At 51.3% G+C, this 21,615-nt stretch overlaps 1 protein-coding gene across 3 annotated transcripts in view; it reads left to right on the forward strand.

Annotated features, from left to right (window-relative positions):
* Positions 1-21,615, forward strand: part of Sez6l (seizure related 6 homolog like) — a 155,920-nt gene that overhangs the window by 101,404 nt on the left and 32,901 nt on the right. For all 3 annotated transcript variants that reach the window (XM_050121049.1, XM_050121050.1, XM_050121052.1), the window contains exons 3-9: positions 1,267-1,400; positions 1,939-2,131; positions 2,836-3,021; positions 8,050-8,215; positions 11,401-11,567; positions 12,707-12,901; positions 14,247-14,385. In XM_050121049.1, the coding sequence (XP_049977006.1) occupies positions 1,267-1,400; positions 1,939-2,131; positions 2,836-3,021; positions 8,050-8,215; positions 11,401-11,567; positions 12,707-12,901; positions 14,247-14,385 (1,180 nt within the window). The remainder of the gene's footprint in view (positions 1-1,266; positions 1,401-1,938; positions 2,132-2,835; positions 3,022-8,049; positions 8,216-11,400; positions 11,568-12,706; positions 12,902-14,246; positions 14,386-21,615) is intronic.

Raw genomic sequence — 21,615 nt, forward strand, 5'->3', positions numbered from 1 at the left:
TATTCCCTAAACCATAGGAGAACTGCTCCCACAGCCTTCTGTCGTCATGGGGAGGCAGTGTCGCTATAGATGATTGACATTGTAAGGGAGCAGGACATTCAGTTCCTACACCTCCTATAGAAGGGCTGGAGCAGGAAGCAGACTGCTGAGCCTGCTCTCCAGGCCTGCACTTGGTACCTCTCTTTGTCTGCATCCTTCTCCTATGGAGAGAGGCCACAGCTGCCAAGCGTGCATCGCAGCCGCTCTCTGTGCAAGCGAGGGTGCCCTGAAACTGCAGAACTGGGCCTCTCCATGGATAGCAAGAAAGGTTTATAGGGAACAAACTGCCAAGGCCATCTCCACCCTCTTGGAGTAGGGAGCAGAGAGAAGAGCAAAAATGTGCAAAATCACCGGATTTTGTATGACAGGGCAGGGGTCTTTGAGCTGATGCAGGCTGTGGAGATTGACACCAGGAGCCAGGTGTACTTGCCCAAAGTAGGTAAGCTTTGGGTCAGATTGTTGGAGGCTCCTGGTAATGCCACCTCCAGGCCTCTGTTTTTCTCCCAGTCAAGTCCTCTGCTTAGAACATTGTCACCAGCACCATTGTTTAGGGGTCACTGTGCTCTGTACCTCACAACTCAGGCTGTCCGCCGGGTCTGAATGTGTGTTTTGTGAGATGGCCCGACCGACCCTCCCAGTGCTTTGATCTACCTGCCTTTAAGATGAGAGTGAAAGGAGGCTGGAGAGATGGCTCATTGGTAGTGTTCAGGAGGGCCTGGGTTCGATTCCCAGCACCCACAGGGCAGCTCTCAGCCATCTATAATGGGATCTGATGCGCTCTTCTGGCCTGCAGGTGTACATGGAGATAGAGAACCATATCCATAAAATATATGTCTTAATAAATTATTTTTAAAAGATGGGAGTGGAATGCCATTCTGTCTAAGGCTGAATGGGGCTGCCCTCTGATAACCTGTAACTTCCATCAGGAGAGGACAGAGGTCAGCAGGCATCAATGAAAACAAGACAGCAATCCCTACTCAAGTTTGTGGCTGCAGGTTCTGCTCTTGGCTCTCTTGCACCTCCGCGGACACCCTTCTCAGCTTCTCTTCTCCTCCCTGTTGCCCAGCAGCAGAGTCATCCCTGGTTTTGTCTCTGTGTTGACTCCAGGGGCACATGGGGTCTGGTGGACATACAGTTAAGCCCATAGGTCGACGTCCACTCCACCGCCCACCTGTGAGCTCCTGGCCGCAGCCCTGTGTCCTGACCACAGCATTGTTCCTTCCACAGCTCTCTGCAGCGTGAGCTTCTCTGAGCCCGAGGGATACATCGACTCAAATGATTTCCCACCTCAGCCCCTCGGCAGCTTCCTGGAGTGCACATACAATGTGACGGTCTACACGGGCTACGGAGTGGAATTGCAGGTAGCCCAGTCTTGGTTGCCCTTACTGACACATCTCCTTTTCTCAGATCAGAATTATTTTGGTTGGTTTTTTAGAGTGGGACCTCCTACAAGTGCATGACCCACTGAAGCCCGAGAACACAGAGGTGACATGTTGGCAAAGCGTCGGATGCGTTACCCAGAAAGGAAGTCCCTTAACACCCTGCTTATTAAACACAAGCAGGCACCACATACAAAGCATATGTCCATGTGTGCACATGGGTACACAGTACCGCCATTCACCCCTTACAACATAGAGCACAGAAGTAAACAGCAACAAGTGCCTGGGGAAGGCGGGGTGCCCTGGAGTGAAGACACAGTGAGGAGGGAGGAAGCTGAGAGAGACCCAGAAAAAGAGCACCCTCGCTTGCCAGCTCACCAGTTCACACAGACAGGAGGGAGTGTGCTGAGTCCAAGCCACCACTCAGTAACCAGTGCAGTTGCCTGCACAGGGGCCTCTGGGTGCCCTCTCCAGCCTCACCCCTGCTGCCCCAGCTCTCTATCTACCCTGTGTGTTCCAGGTGAAGAGTGTGAACCTATCAGAGGGGGAACTGCTTTCCATCCGTGGGGTGGACGGCCCCACCCTGACAGTCCTAGCCAACCAGACTCTCCTGGTGGAGGGCCAGGTGATCCGTAGCCCCACCAACGCCATCTCTGTCTACTTCCGGACCTTCCAGGATGATGGGCTCGGGACCTTCCAGCTGCACTACCAGGGTAGGGTCCTCTGAGGCCAGTCGGGTGGAGACACTGGCCTCACTTTCCCTTAACACCTAACCACACTCTTGGGCTTTTGTGCCAGGGACCCCAGTTGCATTTTGATTAAATCAAAAGAATCCTCCTCCCTGCCTGGGAGCAATGGTTTGTTTATTTATTTATTTATTTATTTATTTATTTATTTATTTATTTTGGTTTTTCGAGACAGGGTTTCTCTGTAGCTTTGGTGCCCGTCCCAGAACTAGCTCTTGTAGACCAGGCTGGCCTCCAACTCCCAGAGATCCGCCTGCCTCTGCCTCCCAAGTGCTGGGATTAAAGGCGTGCGCCACCACCGCCCGGCGAGCAATGGTTTTTAAAGCCAAGAAGAAAACAGATAATTTTGGAACTGGAGAGAGGGCTCAGGTAAAGAGCTTGCCATGCATATGTGAGAACTGGGCCTCCATGCTCAGAACCCACATAAAAGGCAAGGCGGGGCACACCTGTAACTCCAGTGGATTCTGGGATTTGCTGCCCTACTGACTTAGCCAAATCAGCAAGTTCCAAGCCACCTTGAAAACTGACGTGGAGAAACCATGAAGCTGGCAACTCCAGCACCCAGCCTTCCCAGGGTCCCCTCTGTCCTCCGCACCAGGCTGCTGCCTGAATGTGGGTCGCCGGCTTCCCTGTCTGCAGCTCATGCACTTGCGTTTCTCCTTCCTCCCCAGCTTTCAAGCTGAGCTGCAGCTTCCCCCGCCGGCCCGAGGCCGGAGATGTCACCGTGATGGATCTGCACTCTGGTGGGGTGGCCCACTTCCACTGCCACCTGGGCTACGAACTGCAGGGAGCCAAGACTCTGACCTGTATCAATGCCTCCAAACCCCACTGGAGCAGCCGGGAGCCTGTCTGCTCAGGTATCACCAGTGTCCACCAGCCAGGAGGTGGGAGGCCACACCATATAGTGCAGTGGTCCTCAACCTTCCTAACACTGTGACCGCATGGCATGGTGACCTCCAACCATAAAATTATTTCATCGTTCCTTCATAACTGTAGTTTGCTACAATCATGAATAATAATGCAAGTATCTGATATGCAGGATATCCAATATGTGAACCCCAAAGGGGTCAATACCCGCAGGTTGAGAACCACTGCTCTAGGTCCTCTGGAGTAACCTTGGTCAAGGTTCTTATTTTCCAAACTGTGTTGTAACAAAACGCATGACACTGGCTCCTGCAGGCTTTGATCACGTTGTAGCGGTCTGTGCCACTGCCGCTCTGTCCAGCAGGAACCTTGCTGGCCAGCAATCACGCAGCAGTCTGCATAATGGCTGCCGTTGTTTTTGTGTATTCTAGACGCCAAGCCTTCGCCAGATCTACAACGCCCTGCAATCATTTTTGTTTCTGTCGTGAGGTAGCACACGTGGCTTCTGTGTCTGTCTGCTTCCACTAGTCAGGGTTTTCAAGATCCTTAGCATGGATAAGCATGCCGTTCCTTTTTGTGGCTGAGTAATGTTCCGTCATGTGTTATGTTCTGCTTTGTTTGCCTGTCCATCATGAGACGTTAGAATTAGTTCTACCTTTTATCTAAGTAACTGCTTTGCTATGAACAAGGAAATCGGTTTTCGTTTCTCTTCAATATGATCCTGAGGCGTTAACCCCGACAGGCCCACACTTCCCACAGCAGCTGCGCCATTTCACCTCCGCTCCCCACCCCCGGTGGTACAGTGGTTCTGTCCTGCCAACACTTATCAATTCCCTGTTTTCTGTGCTCTATAGCCAGCACAGTGGGTCTATAGGCATCTCGCCATGCTCTTGTTTCCTGATAAGTACCTCACAGCTCTTTTCAAACGCTTTTATATGCTTGGCAGCTGTCAGTGTGCCGCCATCTCCGAAGGAAGACTCTTCAAACCTTTTGCCTTCAAGAGGCTACTGGGTTGTTGTTTGTTCTGCAAACACTCTTTACATATGCTGAATCCAAACCTCTATGAGATACGATATATAGGCCTCTCCGCCTGTTCTGTGGTTTTCTTTTGACCTCTTCATGTGGCCTGTGGCACTACCTTTTCTCTGAGGACAAGGTCTGATTTAGCCCTTGTTTCTTCTGTTGTTTGGACTTTGCAGGTGGCTGGTGCTGTTTGGTTTTGTTTTGTTTTGTTTTGTTTTGTTTTGTTTTGTTTTGAACTCAGTCAATGTGAACCAAAAGTTGATGCCAGCCACCAACTAAGGTGGCCTGATGCCCCCTGGTGGAGAGAATTGGGTGGTGCGGGCCTGCAGGTGACAGCCAAGATCCTTGGCCACGAGGGTCTGTCAGTCGTCCTACCAACACACCCACAAGTATTCACTGGTTACTGGGTTCTGCACCCACCGTTGGAGCTGTGAGCTCCCTTGGAGTCTGCAGCTTGGTGCAGGACGTGTGTCTTAATTATTGTTCTATGGCTGTGAAGAAACACCAAGACTGAGACAACCCTTTCTTAAAAAAAATTTAATTGGGGGCTTGCTTACAGTTTCAGAGGGTTAGTCCATGATCAGTTGGTGGAAAACAGCCAGGCACGGTGCTGAGCAGTAACCGAGAGCTTTATATCGCAGTCCACGGGCAGGAGGCAGGGAGAGACTGGGCCTGCCATGGGCTTTTGAAACTGCAAAGTCCACCCCACCCTACCCCCCCCCATGACAAAATTCCTTCAACAGAGCCACACTTCCCAGTCCTTCCCAAGCAGTTCTACTACCTGGTGACTAAGTATTCAAATATATGGGCCTATGGGGACCATTCTCAAAGCACCACAATGTGTGACAAACATCTGAGCTAACATGGCGGGGGGAGTAGGGAGTGCCAGAAAGGGTATATATGCATAGTGTCACATCGCAGGTGAGGACAGGAGAAACCCCGTCACCCTAGAGAAAGGGCTCAGGGATAAGAAGTGATGGTAAGTCAGAGACCGGGGAAGGAGTCCCCAAGGGGCCAGGCTGTGGAGGCTAAGTGAAGGCAGAGGGTGGGGATTGTCCCGACCAGTGAGCTAGCCTGTGCAAATTCCCAGAGGTGAAAGGACTCAGAAGATTTGAGGAAGTCAGAATATAACACCATCGCTCAGGAAGCAGAAGCAGAAGAATCTGTAAATTTGAGGCCAGCCTGGTCTGCACAGTGAGTTCCAGGACAGTCATAGAGTGAGAGCCAATCTAAAAAAAAAAAAAATTTTAAAAAAGAAAAAGAAGAAAGAAACTATACTGACATGTCAGAAGACATGAGGGGACAGGATGGGAAGCAGCAGCCTGTTCCTCATGAGGGACCTGTCAGGGGTGAGATCATGTCCCCACCCCCCGCCACCGTGGGCACACCTCAGGTTCAGGTTGGCTGTGCCAGTTCCGTCACAGATACGTAGCACAATGATTTGAGTCTCTGACTGACAGACAGGAGGACAGTGTCCCTGGAATGGAACAGAAAGGGAATCCTGCTCTCAGAGGTGGGGTAACCGGTTTCCTGGTGCTCGCTTCACCTGCCACACAGCTGAGTGCAGGGCAGGGAGAGCTATCAAACCTCTCCACTGCCAACCCAGTCCCATCACTCTGTCAGTCAGCAGACACGCTGTGAGTATCTACTGGGTGTCGCAAACTGAGCTGCAGAGCTAAGAGAACCAAAGCAAGGAGCAGTCTTTCTTCACCCACCACGTGGAAAGTGCCCACTCCACCCACAACCCCCAACACTGGCTTCTTTCCGAATCATCGGATGCCACAATGAACGAGACATGGCTTGAAATAGCCCCGGCCTACATCCCAGTGGCTCTGCTTGTCAGCCGTGTGTCCTTGAGCAAGTGGCTTAATGCCTCTCAGCTCCTTTGACCCATTTGTGAGGGGCACAGTTGTTATTTGCTCAGTAAATGTTTCATGAAGCCAAGCCTGCAGTCCTGGCACTCGGGAGACTGAGGCAGGAGATTCACAGTTCAACGCAGTCTGGGCTACAAATGGAGATCCTCTCGCAAACTTTTAAGAAGTAACTAAATAGAAACTGATATCACTGAGCGCACACTATAAGCCATATCATCGGGAGCTGGGGTGCACTACGACCCCACTGTCATCACAGCCGAGAGCCCAAGCCGCTGTGGAAGGTGCTTTGCAGAGAAATTCTAAGCCAGCACTTGGAAGGCAGAGGCGGGCTGGTCTCAGAGAGATGTGAAGAACACGGAGGCTGGCAATGAGTGACTGAGCGCAGTGAGTGCTCACCTAGCTGAACGTAGCCTGGGCTTCCATCCCCAGCACACATGAAATCTCAGCACTCGGGATGCAGAGGCAGGAGGAGCAGGAGTTAAGGTCATCTTCACCTACAAAGTGAATTTGAGACCAGTCTGGACTACATGAGACCTTGTCTCTAAAAGAAAAAAATTAAAAATCCAAAAAAGAAGCTGAGGAAAAGTGACACCTGAGTAGGGACTCCCAGGACTCCGGAAAAGCTGGGAGCCGTGTTTATCCTCAAAGGAAGAGGCAGCTCCACAACATGACCGGTTTAATCTGGCTCCGGATGGAGACCCCAATTGTGCTTGTGTGTTCTGCTCCTCTGACCCTGGAGGAGGAACGGGGGCCTTTTGCTTAGACAAGAAAGATTCCTACATGTCCTCAACCCTCCTCAAGGACAGGGATCACCCTGGACGAAGAGGCTTTGGACCAACTGCGACCCCCTGAGAGTGAGTCCCAGCACGTCCTCTCCTCTGTGCTCTGACAGCTGTGCAGCTCCTGCGGGTCACAAATCACTTTGTAGTGTCACTTCGCCATATTATTTTAACATAAAAGTGTTATATGGCTCTGGTTAAAAGAAAATTCCAGAAACACAAATGCACAGAAGACAGAAACAAATCACTTTTATATTCGGTGGTCTCAAGCTACCTCTGTAGCTCACTCACAGGAAGCCTGTCTATTTGCTCCAGGATTCGTAAGCAGTGTCTGAGAATGCAGTGCTTGATGGCTCCGTGGAAGCCCAGTGTGTGCTTGGAGATTCATCCCGGTTCTAGTTTTGGTTTTGAGGATGAAGGCAGAGCTGGGCAGCTTCATTCACAAGTCAGATCAAATCCAAAGCTCCCTGCAGAATAAACTTGCAGGGCTCATTTCTGGGTCAGGGCGTTCTGACATAGTTTTAAAATGAGTTTTTGCTGAATTGCGCTTTGGGAAATGGTCGCAGCACACCTAGTGAGTTGCCCACTGTGCATAAGTAAAGCCATGACCCCTGCCAATTGTGCTCTGACTTTATTGATATTTTTCAGCCTGCCAATGGGTGGGTAAAAGCAGAACTCAGCTGGAGTTTCTTCGATTCTTCCGCTGCTGCGGTATCTGTGCACTAAGTCCTAGATACATGCTTCTCCTTCTGTGAACTGCTCCTATCTGCCTCTGAGAATCATTTCATAACTGAGAGTCGAGGCATCAGGCCAGGGAGGTGGCTCAATGAGTTAACGCTCTTGCTGCCAAGGCTAAAGAATGAATTCAATCCCCAAAACCCACACGGTGGAAGGAAAGAGTCAACTCCTGTGGGTTGTTCTCTGACCACACACAGAGATGGATGAATGCCTGAGTGAGTGAGTGAGTGAGTGAGTGAGTGAGTGAGTGAGTGAGTGACTGACTGACTGACTGACTGACTGACTGAGTGACTGAGTGAGTGAGTGACTGAGTGAGTGAGTGAGTGAGTGACTGAGTGACTGAGTGACTGAGTGACTGAGTGACTGAGTAAATGAGTGAGTGAATGAATTTGGATTTCCTAAAGAACATCTATGCTCAGTCTGAACATTCAGGTCCTCCTTGTCGCGGCACCCAGATGTTGGTGACTCCATGCATGGGGTCAAGTCAGCAGCCTCCCTCCTGTGTTCCCAGCTCCACCCTAGCTAAAGGGCTTGGGTGCAGCGCGGGGAGACCAAACCCGCTACCTCCTCTCTGCTCTTCCCTCACCACCTCACTTTCTGCATCCAGCCCCGTGTGGAGGAACCGTGCACAACGCCACCATTGGCCGAGTCCTCTCCCCCAGTTACCCTGGAAACGCCAACAGCAGCCAGCGCTGCGTGTGGACCATCGAGGCTCCAGCGGGTCAGAAGCTGCACCTGCATCTGGAAAGGCTTCTGCTTCAGGAGAAGGATAGGTGAGCTGTCCACGCCGCCGCCCCTCCCCACCTTAGGGCGTGCTGTGGTGTGGACTGGACCCCAGAAAGACAGCCCTAGGGGAGGATGGTAGAGAGCTTATGACTCCTGCTTCCAACCAGGAATCTGAGATACTGGGGGAGAGAAACTTGCCTGAGCCACCTAGGAAGCTAGGGGAGGATAGTGGGAATCAAGCATGCGCACAGGGGCGCGCACGGGGAGGGGGCGCGCGCGCACACACACACACACACACACACACACAGCCCAGGGCTTCCTTTTAGGCATCTCTTTCCTTAGTGGAATAAGGAGTCGCACCTCCTCTGTACAAAGACAAGATCTCCATAGAGAACAGGCATAGCACAGACAGCATTGGCCCCTGAGAAGACAGAAAACAGGGATGGAGAAACCGGGGGCTGGCAGCAACTCTGCCAAGCCTGTGTGTGCAGACCATATATAAATATAAGGAATCCAGATTCAATACCAGCATTCTAGGGCCTTATTTTAGAACATTCTAGAAAACAAGAGCCTGTCTTAGGTTGTGCTCTGAAAGCAGGTGAGGGACGGGAATGTGTGGGTGGGGAGTGTCCCTGTGTCTCAGGATTTCTATTGCTGTGAAGAGGCACCATGACCACAGCAACTCTTATAAAGAAAAACACTTAATTGGGGTGGCTCACTTACACTTCAGATGTTCAGTTCATTATCATCATAGTGAGACATGGTGGTGTGCGGGCAGACACGGTGCTGGAGAAGTCCCACATCTCGCAGGCAACAGGAAGTGATCTCGGTGTCACACTTGAACAAAGGAGCCCTCAAAGCCCGCCTCCACAGTGACACACTTCCTCCAACGAGGCCACGCCTATTCCAGCAAAGCCACACCTCCTAATATTGCCACTCCCTATGAGCTTGTGGGAGCCAATTTCAGTCTAACCACCATACCCTGGTGAGCAGTGGGTGACGTGGAAACTGCAGGAAGGAAATGCAGTATGTGGGATCAGCAGACAGATCCTGGGACAGCGGGGATCCCAGCCCCCCAATGATGGGGGAAGGACATTGGTTAATTATAATAAAGAAACTGCCTCGGCCCTCATAGGACAGAAAATTAGGTAGGCGGAGTAGACAGAAGAGAATTCTGGGAGAAAGAAGCTTAGTGAGGAGTCGCCATGATGCTCCCGCTCCAGACAGATGCAGGTTAAGATCCTCCCTGGTAAGCCAGCTCGTGGGCTGCACAGAATATTAGAAATGGGTTAAAACAATATGTGAGAGCTAGCCAATAAGAAGCTGGAACTAGCCGGGCCAGGCAGTGTTTAATAGAATACAGTTTCCGTGTAATTATTTCGGGCATAAGCTAGCCATGTGGGCGGCCAGGTGCCGGGGACACAGCCCTGCGGCTCCAATTTCAACACCCCAAGAACTCACAGTGGCCATATCAGAAGGATGAGGGAGCGGTGAATTTATCCAGAGCATCTGTCGGTCACTGTGTTCATGGTCACACTCTCGGCAGCCTTGAGATGTAGCTGGGTGGGCTACAGACTTTAGGGCTTGTGCTGAGAGGAACCAGCAGAGTCTTCGGGGACAACAAGAGTTGCAAGAGTGAGGAGGGGTAGGACCTTGGCAGCTGTGCTGCATCTAGGGCACCAATACTTAGAAATTCTGGAATCTGACACAGAGAAGGTCTGTGTCAAAAAGTCACCAAGCAGTGTGATGTGTGAAAGGGGGGCTCTCCCCCAGCTTTTCAGCAGAGCAAATGAGGTGCTCCATTGTAGTCACTGGGGTGTTTTGGAGTCAACTTGCAGTCTTTCCCAGGAAGACTGGCCCATAGCTAGGCATGCACACCTTGCTAATGGACATCTTTCAAAGCAGTCATCTCGTCTACCCCTCCTGTGTAACGCTGGAGGTAAGCAGAACTGGCATTTATTACAGCCAAGAATGAGAAAGCCGGGTTACATTGACACTGGGTGACTGTGGTCATTAACTGCTCTTGCAGAGGATCTACCTGGGTTCACTAACTTCACACAGTGCAGAGACACACAAGCAGGCACAGACACACATACCCACACACTAAATCCTTAAAAAGAAAAAAAACCATGGCACGCACCTTTAAATCCCAGCGGCCATATCTCTGTACGTTCCAGACTAGCTTGGGCTGCATAGTGAGATGCTGTCTCAAAACAAAAAGACTGCATTCAGTGACCCTGTCAGAGAAGAAATGAAGAGGGGCGGAGGAGAAAAGGAAAAGAATGAGGAAGCCATTGTGTCATACATCTGTAATCCCGGAACTCAAGAGGCTGTCAGTTCGGGGCCAGCGTGAGCTAGAGTGAGATTCTATCTAGAACAACCAAGCGCTGTTAATGTAGCTCAGGGTAAGAGCCGTTGACTGCATGTACAAGGCCTGCATTCTCTCTCCAACGCTGGTGCCAGGGTGAGGGAGGGGGAGATACAGCGAGAGACAGAGACAGAGACAGAAAGAGACCAAACAGGCCTTTCCGAAAGCTGTGCAGACTGTGACAAATGACCCAGAGACACTCCACTCTGTTGGTGTCCATGACACCTACAGAGAAGCTGAGTTGGCCCCAGGGATCCTAGCGCTCCAGTGTTGGTAGTGGTTGAAGTTAGTGGAGTGGACTTTTTTACGCACTCTATGCCAATTATTGAAGAAAAATGACTTAAACATCTCAGGGCCCTGACAAGATTCTACCCAGAAACAAGGAGGGCATGGACTTCTCAGAGGGTCGCACTAAAAGAACCCAAAAGCACGGGAGCTCCTGGGTGACAGAACTGGGGGTATCTATATTGGGGATATGGGAAGGACACAGACAGAGGTCAAGGAAGGAATCCATGCACCCCATTAGGGCTGAAGAAGAGGCTCTCGGAGGAAGAGGGAAAGACGCTGGGAAGAGAAGCCAGTCTGTCTCAAGGCGTCCTCAAGAGTGGCAGCTTCTTCTACGGCCAGAGCAGAACTATAGGAGGAGCGGAGGAGGAGCGTTTTCATAGGAGCTCCCCAAGTGACACCAGGCCCTGTAATATTTGGGCAGCCTGCATTTCTGTGAGGGACAGGGAAGACTGAAAAGGCAGGATATGAGTTTAGACAGGGGCCCAGATCAGCACTCCCATGCCCCCCTCCCCTCTGCCCACAGGGTCACTGACCCAAGAAGACAAATCAGCACCCCTCTGTCCTTTCTCTGGCCAGGATGATTGTCTACAGTGGACAGACAAACACGTCGGCCCTCCTGTACGACTCGCTCCGAACAGAAAGTGTGCCCTTTGAGGGCCTGCTGAGCGAGGGCAGCAGCATCCGCATCGAGTTCATGGCTGACCAAGGCCAGGCAGCCTCTGCCTTCAACATCCGCTTTGAGGGTGAGGAGTCCCCTGAATCTGGGCCTGGGATAGGGGATAGTCACCTCTTGTGCTGGTGACTGGTATAGCCCTTCCCCTGCTCCCTCCCTCCCTCTCTCCCTCCCTTCCTTCCTTCCTTCCTCCTTCCCTCCCCCTCTCTCCTTCCCTTCCTACCTTCTTTCCTTCTTTTGAGTCGGGGTTATGTAGGAATCTCATGTAGCTCAGGCTAGCCTCAAACTCAATGAACTTCTGATCCTCTTGCCTCTACCTTCCAAGTGCCAGGATTACAAACATGAATCACCAAGCCTAGCTCACATGACACTGAGGAGCAATCCTAAGGCCTCCTGCATGCTAGGCGAGTATTCTGCCAGTGTAGCCACAGTTACATCCCTTCTTGCTTTAGTTTGGGCTTTTTGAGGCAGAATGTCTCTAATAATCCAGGCTGACCTTGAATTCAGAATCCCCCTGCCTCGACTTTCCTGGTGAGGGGATCACAGGTGTGTGCCATCACACCGGACTTGTGTGTGTGCTCCCCATGTGACCCTCACCACACAGAGATAGGGAACTACTGTCTCCTCTCATATGAGAAAGCCAAGGAGGAAGAGAGCCGGCCTGAGCCTCTCTTAGGACATGGCGGAGCCCCTGCCACTGCTCCAAGTGATGTCCCTGTGGGGTCTAGCCTCCTTCTAAGAACAATTTGGGTCTCTCCTGCTTAGACCATGGTGTTCTGTGTTCCCTAGGGGCTGCAGCTCAGACTTCCCAGAGTGGGGGGGGGGGGCTAGTGAGGGCCAGACAATGTATATCCAATGGCAGGGCCTACAGCGCTGGGGCACAGAAATAAAAACTGTGTATCTCTGGGGTAGGAGGCAGGTCTTAGCTATATCACACACGAGAAAAATGAGGCCCCAAAAGTCCAGATGCCTGGCCCTGGTCAGAGGCACCGTTCTGTTCTGACAGGGTCTCACTCAGTAGCCCAGGCTATCCTGGAAATTGCTGTGTAGCCCAGGCTGTCCTTGAACACACAATAACCTATACCTGTCTTGGTCTCTCTAGAGCTAGGATGGCACCTCTGGGGTGCCCTGTCTTTGAGGTATTTTTCAACAGTATAGGATGTTCTTTATCTCATCTGGCCACTGCGATCCTCTGTGTCCCCACCCCAGCCTTTGAGAAAGGTCACTGCTATGAACCCTACATCCAAAACGGGAACTTCACCACGTCAGACCCCACCTATAACATCGGCACCATTGTGGAGTTCACCTGCGACCCCGGCCACTCTCTGGAGCAGGGCCCAGCCGTCATTGAATGTGTCAATGTGCGTGACCCGTACTGGAATGACACGGAACCTCTATGCAGAGGTGAGTCACCGCCTCCCACAGCACCGGAACACCAGGGCCTCCCCCTGCCTGCAAAGAACAAGATTCCAGCCTGCAATATCTGGCTGAATTACACACTGGCTTTAGGATGAGATCCTTTCCAGACCAATGATCCTCTGGGTCTGGTTGCTGCTGGTACTTGCAGGGAGTCACAAAATGGTCCATTTTAGGAGCTTCTCCTTCCTTCAGGCCCAAGACACGCAGTGCACAGCCGCTATGGCAGGAGAGCCCTGTATGGCTGTCAGATCCTATGCCCTCCCCCACCTCATATGCTGCTACAGTGACAGCTGAGTCAACAGCACACGGCAACCCTAGGGCCCTGAATGGCCATCACTGTAGACCACAACCAGGCACCTGCTGAGGGCTGCGTGTCCCTCATGACAATACCCTCTCTACAGCCACACACAGAAGACACAAGACCCATTTATGACGATGAATCCGACACAGAAGGTACATGCTCAGAGCATCCTAGGGTCACTGAAAGAGCCTGAGTGGGCTTCGCCTCCCTGTGCTCAGAGCCTAGACAATGCTGGCTGTGACAACTTTCACCCACACTGGCTTCCCACTTACTGTATTCAAGGCCACTGAGCTCTGGCTTATGGTGGAATAAAGGGTGCCCTCGCTCCTGGCAACCAGCTGGCAGTTGGCATGAAGACACAGCCTTGCTCTGGTGAGGGACTGGCCCCTGAATTAAATGTGCTACATAAACAGAGCAGAATTTCCTGAGGTTTCAGCCTTTGCCATACTGAGGACTTTCCAAGGCAGTAAACAGAATGGAACCAAGAAGGCAGCCGCCTTGTCTCTGCTTCCAGTCCAGGCCAGATCTTTAGAACCTTGAACCTGGTTGCCATCTGGGCATTCACTGGGGCCAGGGGAGGCGCTGCAAGTGGGTGTGGCGAGCTCAGTCACGTTCCATCATAATAAGCCAGTGGCCAGCAAGGGCATTTCTGGCCACACAAGGAGGGAAGCTGATGCAATAAGTTGATACACACCTCATTTAAAGCTGGCAGAACAGTGTGAGCTGTCCTCAGTGGAGAAGACACTGCCAACCTCTCCCCTCAGAGCTTCAGATGAGACCAGAGTTTCGGTCTCCACACACACAAGCACACTCACATAAATGCACACACACACACAGGTGCACCCATGCACATACACACACATGCTGTCCCCAACTCCACCCCATATGCGCACATAGTCACATTGCGCAGTGACCCATAGCTGCCGGCTTCATCCCCCATCTCCCAACCACTATGGTCTCTTGGCTTCCTCACAATGGTGTCTTTCTTGTGTCTGTCTGTCTGTCTGTCTGTCTGTCTGTCTGTTGCAGCCATGTGCGGTGGGGAGCTCTCTGCCGTGGCTGGAGTGGTGCTGTCTCCAAACTGGCCAGAGCCCTATGCAGAAGGCGAAGACTGTGTGTGGAAGATTCACGTGGGGGAGGAGAAGCGGATCTTCTTGGACATTCAGTTGTGAGTGTCTGAGGCGCCCTTCACCACAGCCCACTATGGCAGGCAGATGGGGAGGAGCTGGTTTCTGCTTTATTGGTTCAGCCAGGATTAACTAAGCACCTACTACATACCAGGGAGTGGCAGAGCCATGGGTTGTCAAAGTAACACGACCAGCAGCATATGAAGAGAGCGGTCCCTCTTCTCATGGACTCGTTCTGCTAAGGAGGCTGATGCTCGGGAGGGGGTACACAGATAAGCACTCGTGTGGCTTCAGTTCACAGCATGAGAGGGTCATGACCTAAAGGAGGGGAAGAAGGCTTCCGTGCAAAGCTCAGACTAAAGATGAGTGGAGAAGAGGTGCAAAGGTCCCTTTCTTATTTCTATTACTTTCATGTATCCGTTAGAGCATGCATGTCACAGTGGGGGGGGGTGCAGTCAGAGGACAGCTTGTGGGGGTCGATTCTACCTTCTAACAGAAGGACCCAGGGACAGTATCAGGTGACTTTACACACTGAGCCATCTTGTCAGCCACAATTTTTGAAAAGCCAAATGGCCAATGTGGGCAGGAATAAAGGAAGTCGCGCCATGTACCCCAGCCCACTATAGCCCTTCCTTGTCTGCCGTCTGAGCTAGATGTCCCTGTCAGCCAACATCTGGTCTTATTTTGCCAGACCTTGGACTACATATAGTGACAAATGGCTGGAAGTGTTTAGTGAATGGGGACAGCTGCCCTAGGCCGCTTCCCACTCTCCCTGGCCACAACTACAATGTGTCCATCCAGCACACGGCCACCAGGTCCCCAGGAGAGCAACACTGAACCCAGAGTGAAGCTGCTAGCTCTGGGGGCTTGTATCTGAGGTCATGGCCCTGCCTGGAGGGCAGCTTCCAAGAACTGCCGGAGGCGAAAGAGAAGTAGCCTCTGTTGGCCTCTCAGCCACCTCCTCCCACTGTCCTCTGTGAGATGGGGACTGGGACAGACAGTGGTGTCTGGAGTAAAAGTCTTTCTGGCAGACCCAGGTGGCTGGGAAGAGGCCAGAAGCAGGAGTCCATGGGCCTCTGGCTCTGTGAGCAGCAGGCGGGTCTCACGTAACCTAGTAGCTATATTTGTAGTGTGTATTCATCGGGTGAGGGATGGGTTTTGTCAAGGTGTCTATGATACCATGTGACTATATCCGTCCCCGCACTCTGCTTTGCCCCCATCCACTCCTTCAACTTCCCCTCAAAAAGTCCCCCTTATCTTTAAAAAAGTCTACATTTTGCATAAAGGAGGAAGTGTTGCATTTGTCCAAGTCTGGCTATTTTGCTTAACATGATGGTCTCCAATTCCATCTATTTTCGTGCAAATGACAAAATTTCATTTCTTTATGGCCGAACACAACTCATAAGAATGCCACATTTTCTTTATCCACACATCTGTCCACAGATATCAAAGCTAACCACATCATTCAGCCATTATGAGTAGCAATAGGCTCAGTTGCATGAGCTCTCTGTCCAAGGCTGGCTTAGGTCATTTGTGGTCTACCCAGAGACCTGCCTGGAATTCTTCTTCCGGTTTCTGGAGACCCGTGGTTGTCCTGGGGCCACTCCCACCTGCAATGAGTAAGTGTTCCCTTCCCCCATCCGCCTCAGCATGTATTGTCGTTCTGACTAGGTTAAGACGGCCTTCTGGTCATTTCCTTTGTGACTAAGGACCCTGAACGTTCTCATCTCTACTGCCTTGTGTTTGGTTTTGGAGAACTGTCTGTTTCGTTCGTATGCTCACTGGTTGATAAGGTTATTGGGGGCTATTTATTTTCCACGGTCTTTACAGACACTAGCTATCAATCCTCTGAGGTGACGTTGGCAAAGATCTTCCCCTCTGACTGCCATCTCTTAGTTCTGCTTCTCTTGCTTTCAAATTCTGTACAGTTCAGTCTCTTGATTCTTGGACCTTTTCCCTGAGTTGTTGGGGTATTTTCTTCCGTTTCCTCTAACAGTTACAATTTCTGGTCTTAAAGTGAAATTTGACTCACGCTGAATCGATTTGGGGTGGGGGTAGATCCCATTTCTGTTACAAGTTTCCCAGTACTGTATGTTGAAGATTCTGTTTTTTTCCACTGTGTCTAAGACCACGTGGCTGTCACTGTGTGGGTTCATTTCTGGATCTGCTATCTATTCCTCAGGTGTGTACATGCATGTGTGTGAATGCACACGTGTGTATGTGTACGTGTGTGTGTGTGATTGAACAGTCATATAAAACTGTCCCTGGAGCTTGGCCTTGGCCTTCCTGCTCCTGCCAACCCAAACGCCCCACAAATCTTGAACAGGCCAGGGACAGAATTCCACCTCCTTTATTCCCAGCTCTGTGATCCAGGCCTTCTCTCAATTGAAGTTTCTGTAATCTTCAGTGGGGGTCATGGGATATCAATGTCTATGATTCCTGGGGGTGACAAGAGTAATGAAGGGTGGATGGACAGCTAGGAAGCTGCCTAGATGAACCAGGAAGGGCGGCTAGGAGAAAGCGTTTTCCAAGAAAGGATGAAAAAGAAGGAAAGCAGGTGAGGAGAGAGAGGCCAAGTGTTCCAGCAGCAAAGACAGCTTCCATGCAAGCTGGAAGTGGAGGAGGGGTGATTTGCTTAGAGAGGCCTAGTAGCTGGAGGCGTGGGGGGGTAGGGGTTACCCGAAAAAAGGGCCAATAATGGGAGTCATCTCAGAGATCCTCTTAAATGAAGTTTTATAGAGAAACCTCCATTCTAGAGCGGCATGGGGTCTAAAAGATGGCCCAGTGGGGCTTGCCTCACAAGTGCGAGGACTTGAGGTCAGTTCTCACGCATGCGAATGTCCCCTGGGCATGGCGGCCCACCTGTAATCCAGGACTAGGGAGGGCAGAAGGGGTCCCCGAAGCAAGCTGACTGGCCAATGAGAGACTCTGCTCCAATATATAAGGTGAAGAGCCATTGAAGAAGACACTTGACATTAACCTCTGTCCTCTGCATGCATGCGCACACATGTGCACACACGTGCACTCATAAACATGTGAATATGCATGCATATGCATACACACACACACACACACACACACTGCTCACTCTTCTGTGGCTCCCTATTGTCCTTGTGATAAGGTACAAGCATACAATTCTACTTATAGAACATTTTCCTGAAGAGGTTACCAGGCAAACTCACTGAGCTTCTGTGGGTTCTTGCTTTCTTGAAGGGTCCCACCCAGCTTCAAGCCCCACTCAATAAGTTGTTGAGGATTTTCTCCATCTGTGCTCATTTGGCCTCCTCTCCTTTGCAGTTTTGCCCACTTCCAGCTGACCATATCCGTGGGTGTCTCAGCCTGGCTGAGGATGGAGGGAAAGTGGGATCTGCTTTCGACCCTGCTGTGCACAAAATACTGCATTAACCTTCAGCTTGGCACCACACTGGGTTTTATTTCCATCTCGAAGACTGTGCACGACAGAGACGCTGAAACCATTAATTCAGAGTCCTTTCCCACAGCCAGGCCAAGGCACCAGCATGGGGTGGGGCATGGCACGGGACAGGTGCTTGTCTTCTAGTTATTCAGGCAGCTGAGCTGAATGGTGGCGCCCCAGCTCCCCTGCTCCCAGAGCTACGTGTCCCTGTACAGACGGTAGAGGGGAGCTAAGGGAAGCTGTTACCTCCGGCACTGCAGAGCCAGACATGATGACATGCAGGGAGGGAGGGACCCTGGTGGGACAGCACAAGGGCAGACACCTGAGGGCAGGAGAAGCCTCCACTGGCTGTGGTCAAGCTTCTGTGGCTCTCCGGTGTGAGCCCTTTGCTTTGGGCGGTGATTGGCTCTTTTCTTATCCCTCATACTGGAGAAAGTAATGTTCTTAAGGGGCTGGAGAGAAAAGTGCTCACAAGAGTGAGGATCCGAGTTCAAGTCCCTAGGACTCACATAAAGACAGGTGAGGCAGTGTGTTTTTGTGATCTCGGTGGCCTATGGCAAGAAGGGAGGCAGAGACAATGACTCTCGCGGTCTTCTGGGCTCCTCAAGGAGCTTGGGTCGCTTCTCTGGCTCCGCCCTCTGCAGCACACAGCTTGTCTTCCAGGCCCAGGCTGGCTCCACTCCACTGCTGCTGTTCTTGGTGGCCATCCCATGGTGCTGGCGTCTCCAAATTGCTGGGGTTTCCTGAAACTGGGCTGCACTTTCACGAACAGCCTTTCCTGGGCTCTCTTCAGGGACCCCAGCCCTGTCACACAGCGCCAGGCCTCAGCTGCTCTCCATGACCCCTTCAGACCTTCAAAATTAGTAACACTTGCGTAGCATGAGACAGATATTTGGGTTCTATGTAAAAGTCAGGAAAGCAAAACAGCTAGCCATTGGTTCTTACCTCTACCTCAGTCCAAAATGGCGATCATGCCTCCAGGAATCCTCCGAATGAGACTGTCTGAGAGCTCTCTCCTCCTGTCTTATATTTCTCTCGAATGCTGGCATCAAAGGCGTGCACCACTATCGCATGGTGTCTCTGTCTAACCAGTGTGGCTAGTGGGATTAAAGGTGTGTGTCACCACTGTCTGGTTTGTAAGGCTGATCAGTGTGGCTGGTTTACTCTCTGAACTTCAGGCAAGCTTTATTTACTAAAATACAAATGAACTATCACTACACCCGTGGGTGACTCTTTGCCAAGTTCAGCTGCCAGCAGGAAGTACAATGCTGGCTGCCTCTGGACCCCAGCTTCTGTGTGCTGGCCCTGAGGACACACTTCCCAGATGATTTAATCTCGACGATGCTGGTCTCTTCTTTACCCTAGCTGATTCTTCGGCTCCAGTTCACCAGCATCCATTGTCCCAGCAAAACAAAGGTTTAACTTTAGTGGTTTGGGTCTCCTGTTGATCACAGCTGCTTCAGCTCCAGCCACATGACCCACAGATGACCCAGTACTCTCTTTGCTCTGAAACTTCCCAAGCAGGCCTCCATCATCTGCCCTGCTCTGCGGACCTCCATCATCATCCACCCTGCTCTGCAGGCCTCCATCATCTACTCTGCTCTGCGGGCCTCCATCATCCGCCCTGCCCTCTACATTCTTCCTATCTCCTCAGAACAGCGCCCTGAGCTCTCAACACTCAGCAGCTTTTCTAGTCCAAAGTTCCAGATTCCTTCCGCAGTCCTCCCCAAAGGTCAGGTCTGCCACAGCAATGCCAGGTAATATCCTGCTGCCAACTTGTCTTAGTTAGGGTTTCTATTGTTGTGATGAAACACCATGAAGGGGAGAAACCTGGGGAGAAAAAGATTTATTCGGCTCACACTTCCATATCACTCACTGCGCATCACTGAAGGAAGTCAGGACAGAAACCTAAGCAGGGCAGGAACCTGGAGGCAGGAGCAGACGCAGAGGCCATGGAGAAGTGCTGCTTACTGGTTTGCTCTTTGTGGCTTACTCAGCCTGCTTTGTTGTTGTTGTTTGGTTTGGGGTTTTTTTTGTTTGTTTGTTTTTGGTTGTTTTGGTTTTGGTTTTTGGTTTTTTGAGACAGGGTTTCTCTGTATAACAGCCTTTCTGTCCTAGAACTCACTTTGCAGACCAGGCTGGCCTCAACCTCACAGAGATCCGCCTGCCTCTGCTTCCAGAATACTGGGATTAAAGGCGTGCGCCACCACCACCCGGTTTGTAGCTGTATCTTAAGGAGGCACTTTCTCCATCGAGGTTCCCTCCTTTCAGATAACTCTAGATTACACCATATTGACATAAAACTAGCCAGCGCAGGGCATAAGAGCTCCACGGGGAGTGTGGCATGAAGGCGAAGAAACTGGTGGTATGTTGCCCATGTCCTGAGAACAGGGTTGTGGCAGGGCACGCTCCTGTCTGCATCTGTAGTGAGAGAGAGCCGCATGCACAGCAGAGGGACAGGAGAAGTGAAGTGTGGAACCATCCAAAGGGTCGAGCCTGTCAGAAACCACCTGCTTCACACAGGTAACAGGGGAGGCACTGTGGGAGAAGAACCCACCAGGAAAGCTTTTTGAAGACAGCTTGGACTAAGAATGGCCTGAGGAGATTCCTTGTAGTGAAGGGAGTCCAAGAGGCTTGTGTGAAGATCCCACCAGCCTCTGAGGCCCAGCCACATGAGGCAGCTCAGAGGCTCTGCAGAGAAGGGCCCACGAGGCCAGTGCATGAAGCTGTGAAGAGGGAGATGGAGTCTGCAGGACACTGGAAGTGCCAGGACCATGGGGCATCCACCAGGAAAGCTACAGGCATGGAGGAGAGCCAGACCTCTAAGACAGACAGACAGAGGCTGTGGTGCCGCGTGGGGTAGAACTAGAGAGAGGGACACCCAAGCCCTTCGGGACCCAGTTTATTCCCTTGTGAGCCCCAGATGCCTGACATGAAGGATATGGCTTCTGTCTCTCTTTGGTCTTATCTTTTCTTGGGGTACCCTCATGTTTTCTGTTTGGAATGAGAACATTCACTCTGCCGTTGTATGCTAGACATATAGAATTTTACCTTTTGACCTTACAATGGCTCACAATTAAGGGACTATTAAAAGACCTTGGGGACTTTTGAAGTTGGGGTGGATGCGTGAGCTGGCCATGGGCCTGTATATGAGCACCAGGGATGGAATGTTATGGTGTGATTGTGAGAGGTCCCCCACAGATTCGTGTGTTTGACTACCTGCTTCCCAACTGCTATTTTGGAAGGTTGTGGAACCTTTAGGAAGAGGAACCTCCCGGGAGGAAGTTAGTCACTGAGTGTGAGTTTGGAGATTTTTATGGTCAGCCCCATTTCCTGTCCACACTGTGCTTCCTGAGTGCAAACTCTGTGTGACCAGATGATGCATGCTTCTGCTGCTATGCTTCCTAGTCGGGATGGACTGTGTCCCTTCTTAACCTGTGAGACAGAAGGGCACCCTGGCTTAAGCATCTTCCTGTCAGGATGTGAACACAGCAACAAAAAGCTGTGAAAGGCCAGAGGCAGACCTGGGACCTCGAAGGGTCCACTGCTGAGGATGTTTGGCAAACAGGAAGTGGTCAAGACCCAACTCTGGACCTCTCTGGAGAACAGACTAAGAAACAGGGCTGTTCTGTGGCTGTTCGGTGTTTTGTTATTTTCACAGCCCAGTGCTATTACCAGCTGCCTTCTGAGTACCTTAAAGCTGTATGTGCATGGACTCGCTCTCTGCAATCAGCAGACTGACGGATAAATCATGTGTATGCATGTATATAATTCACATTTAAATAAGTGCATACGCTTTGGCGATTTCCATATGTTTGCCTGCTTTGCAAGTGTCCCTTGGACCACCTTTCAAGGG

This window comes from Alexandromys fortis, unplaced genomic scaffold (assembly GCF_014885135.2).
Source record: "Alexandromys fortis isolate MF-2015 unplaced genomic scaffold, M_Fortis_MF-2015_v1.1 scaffold_197, whole genome shotgun sequence".
NCBI lineage: Eukaryota > Metazoa > Chordata > Mammalia > Rodentia > Cricetidae > Alexandromys > Alexandromys fortis.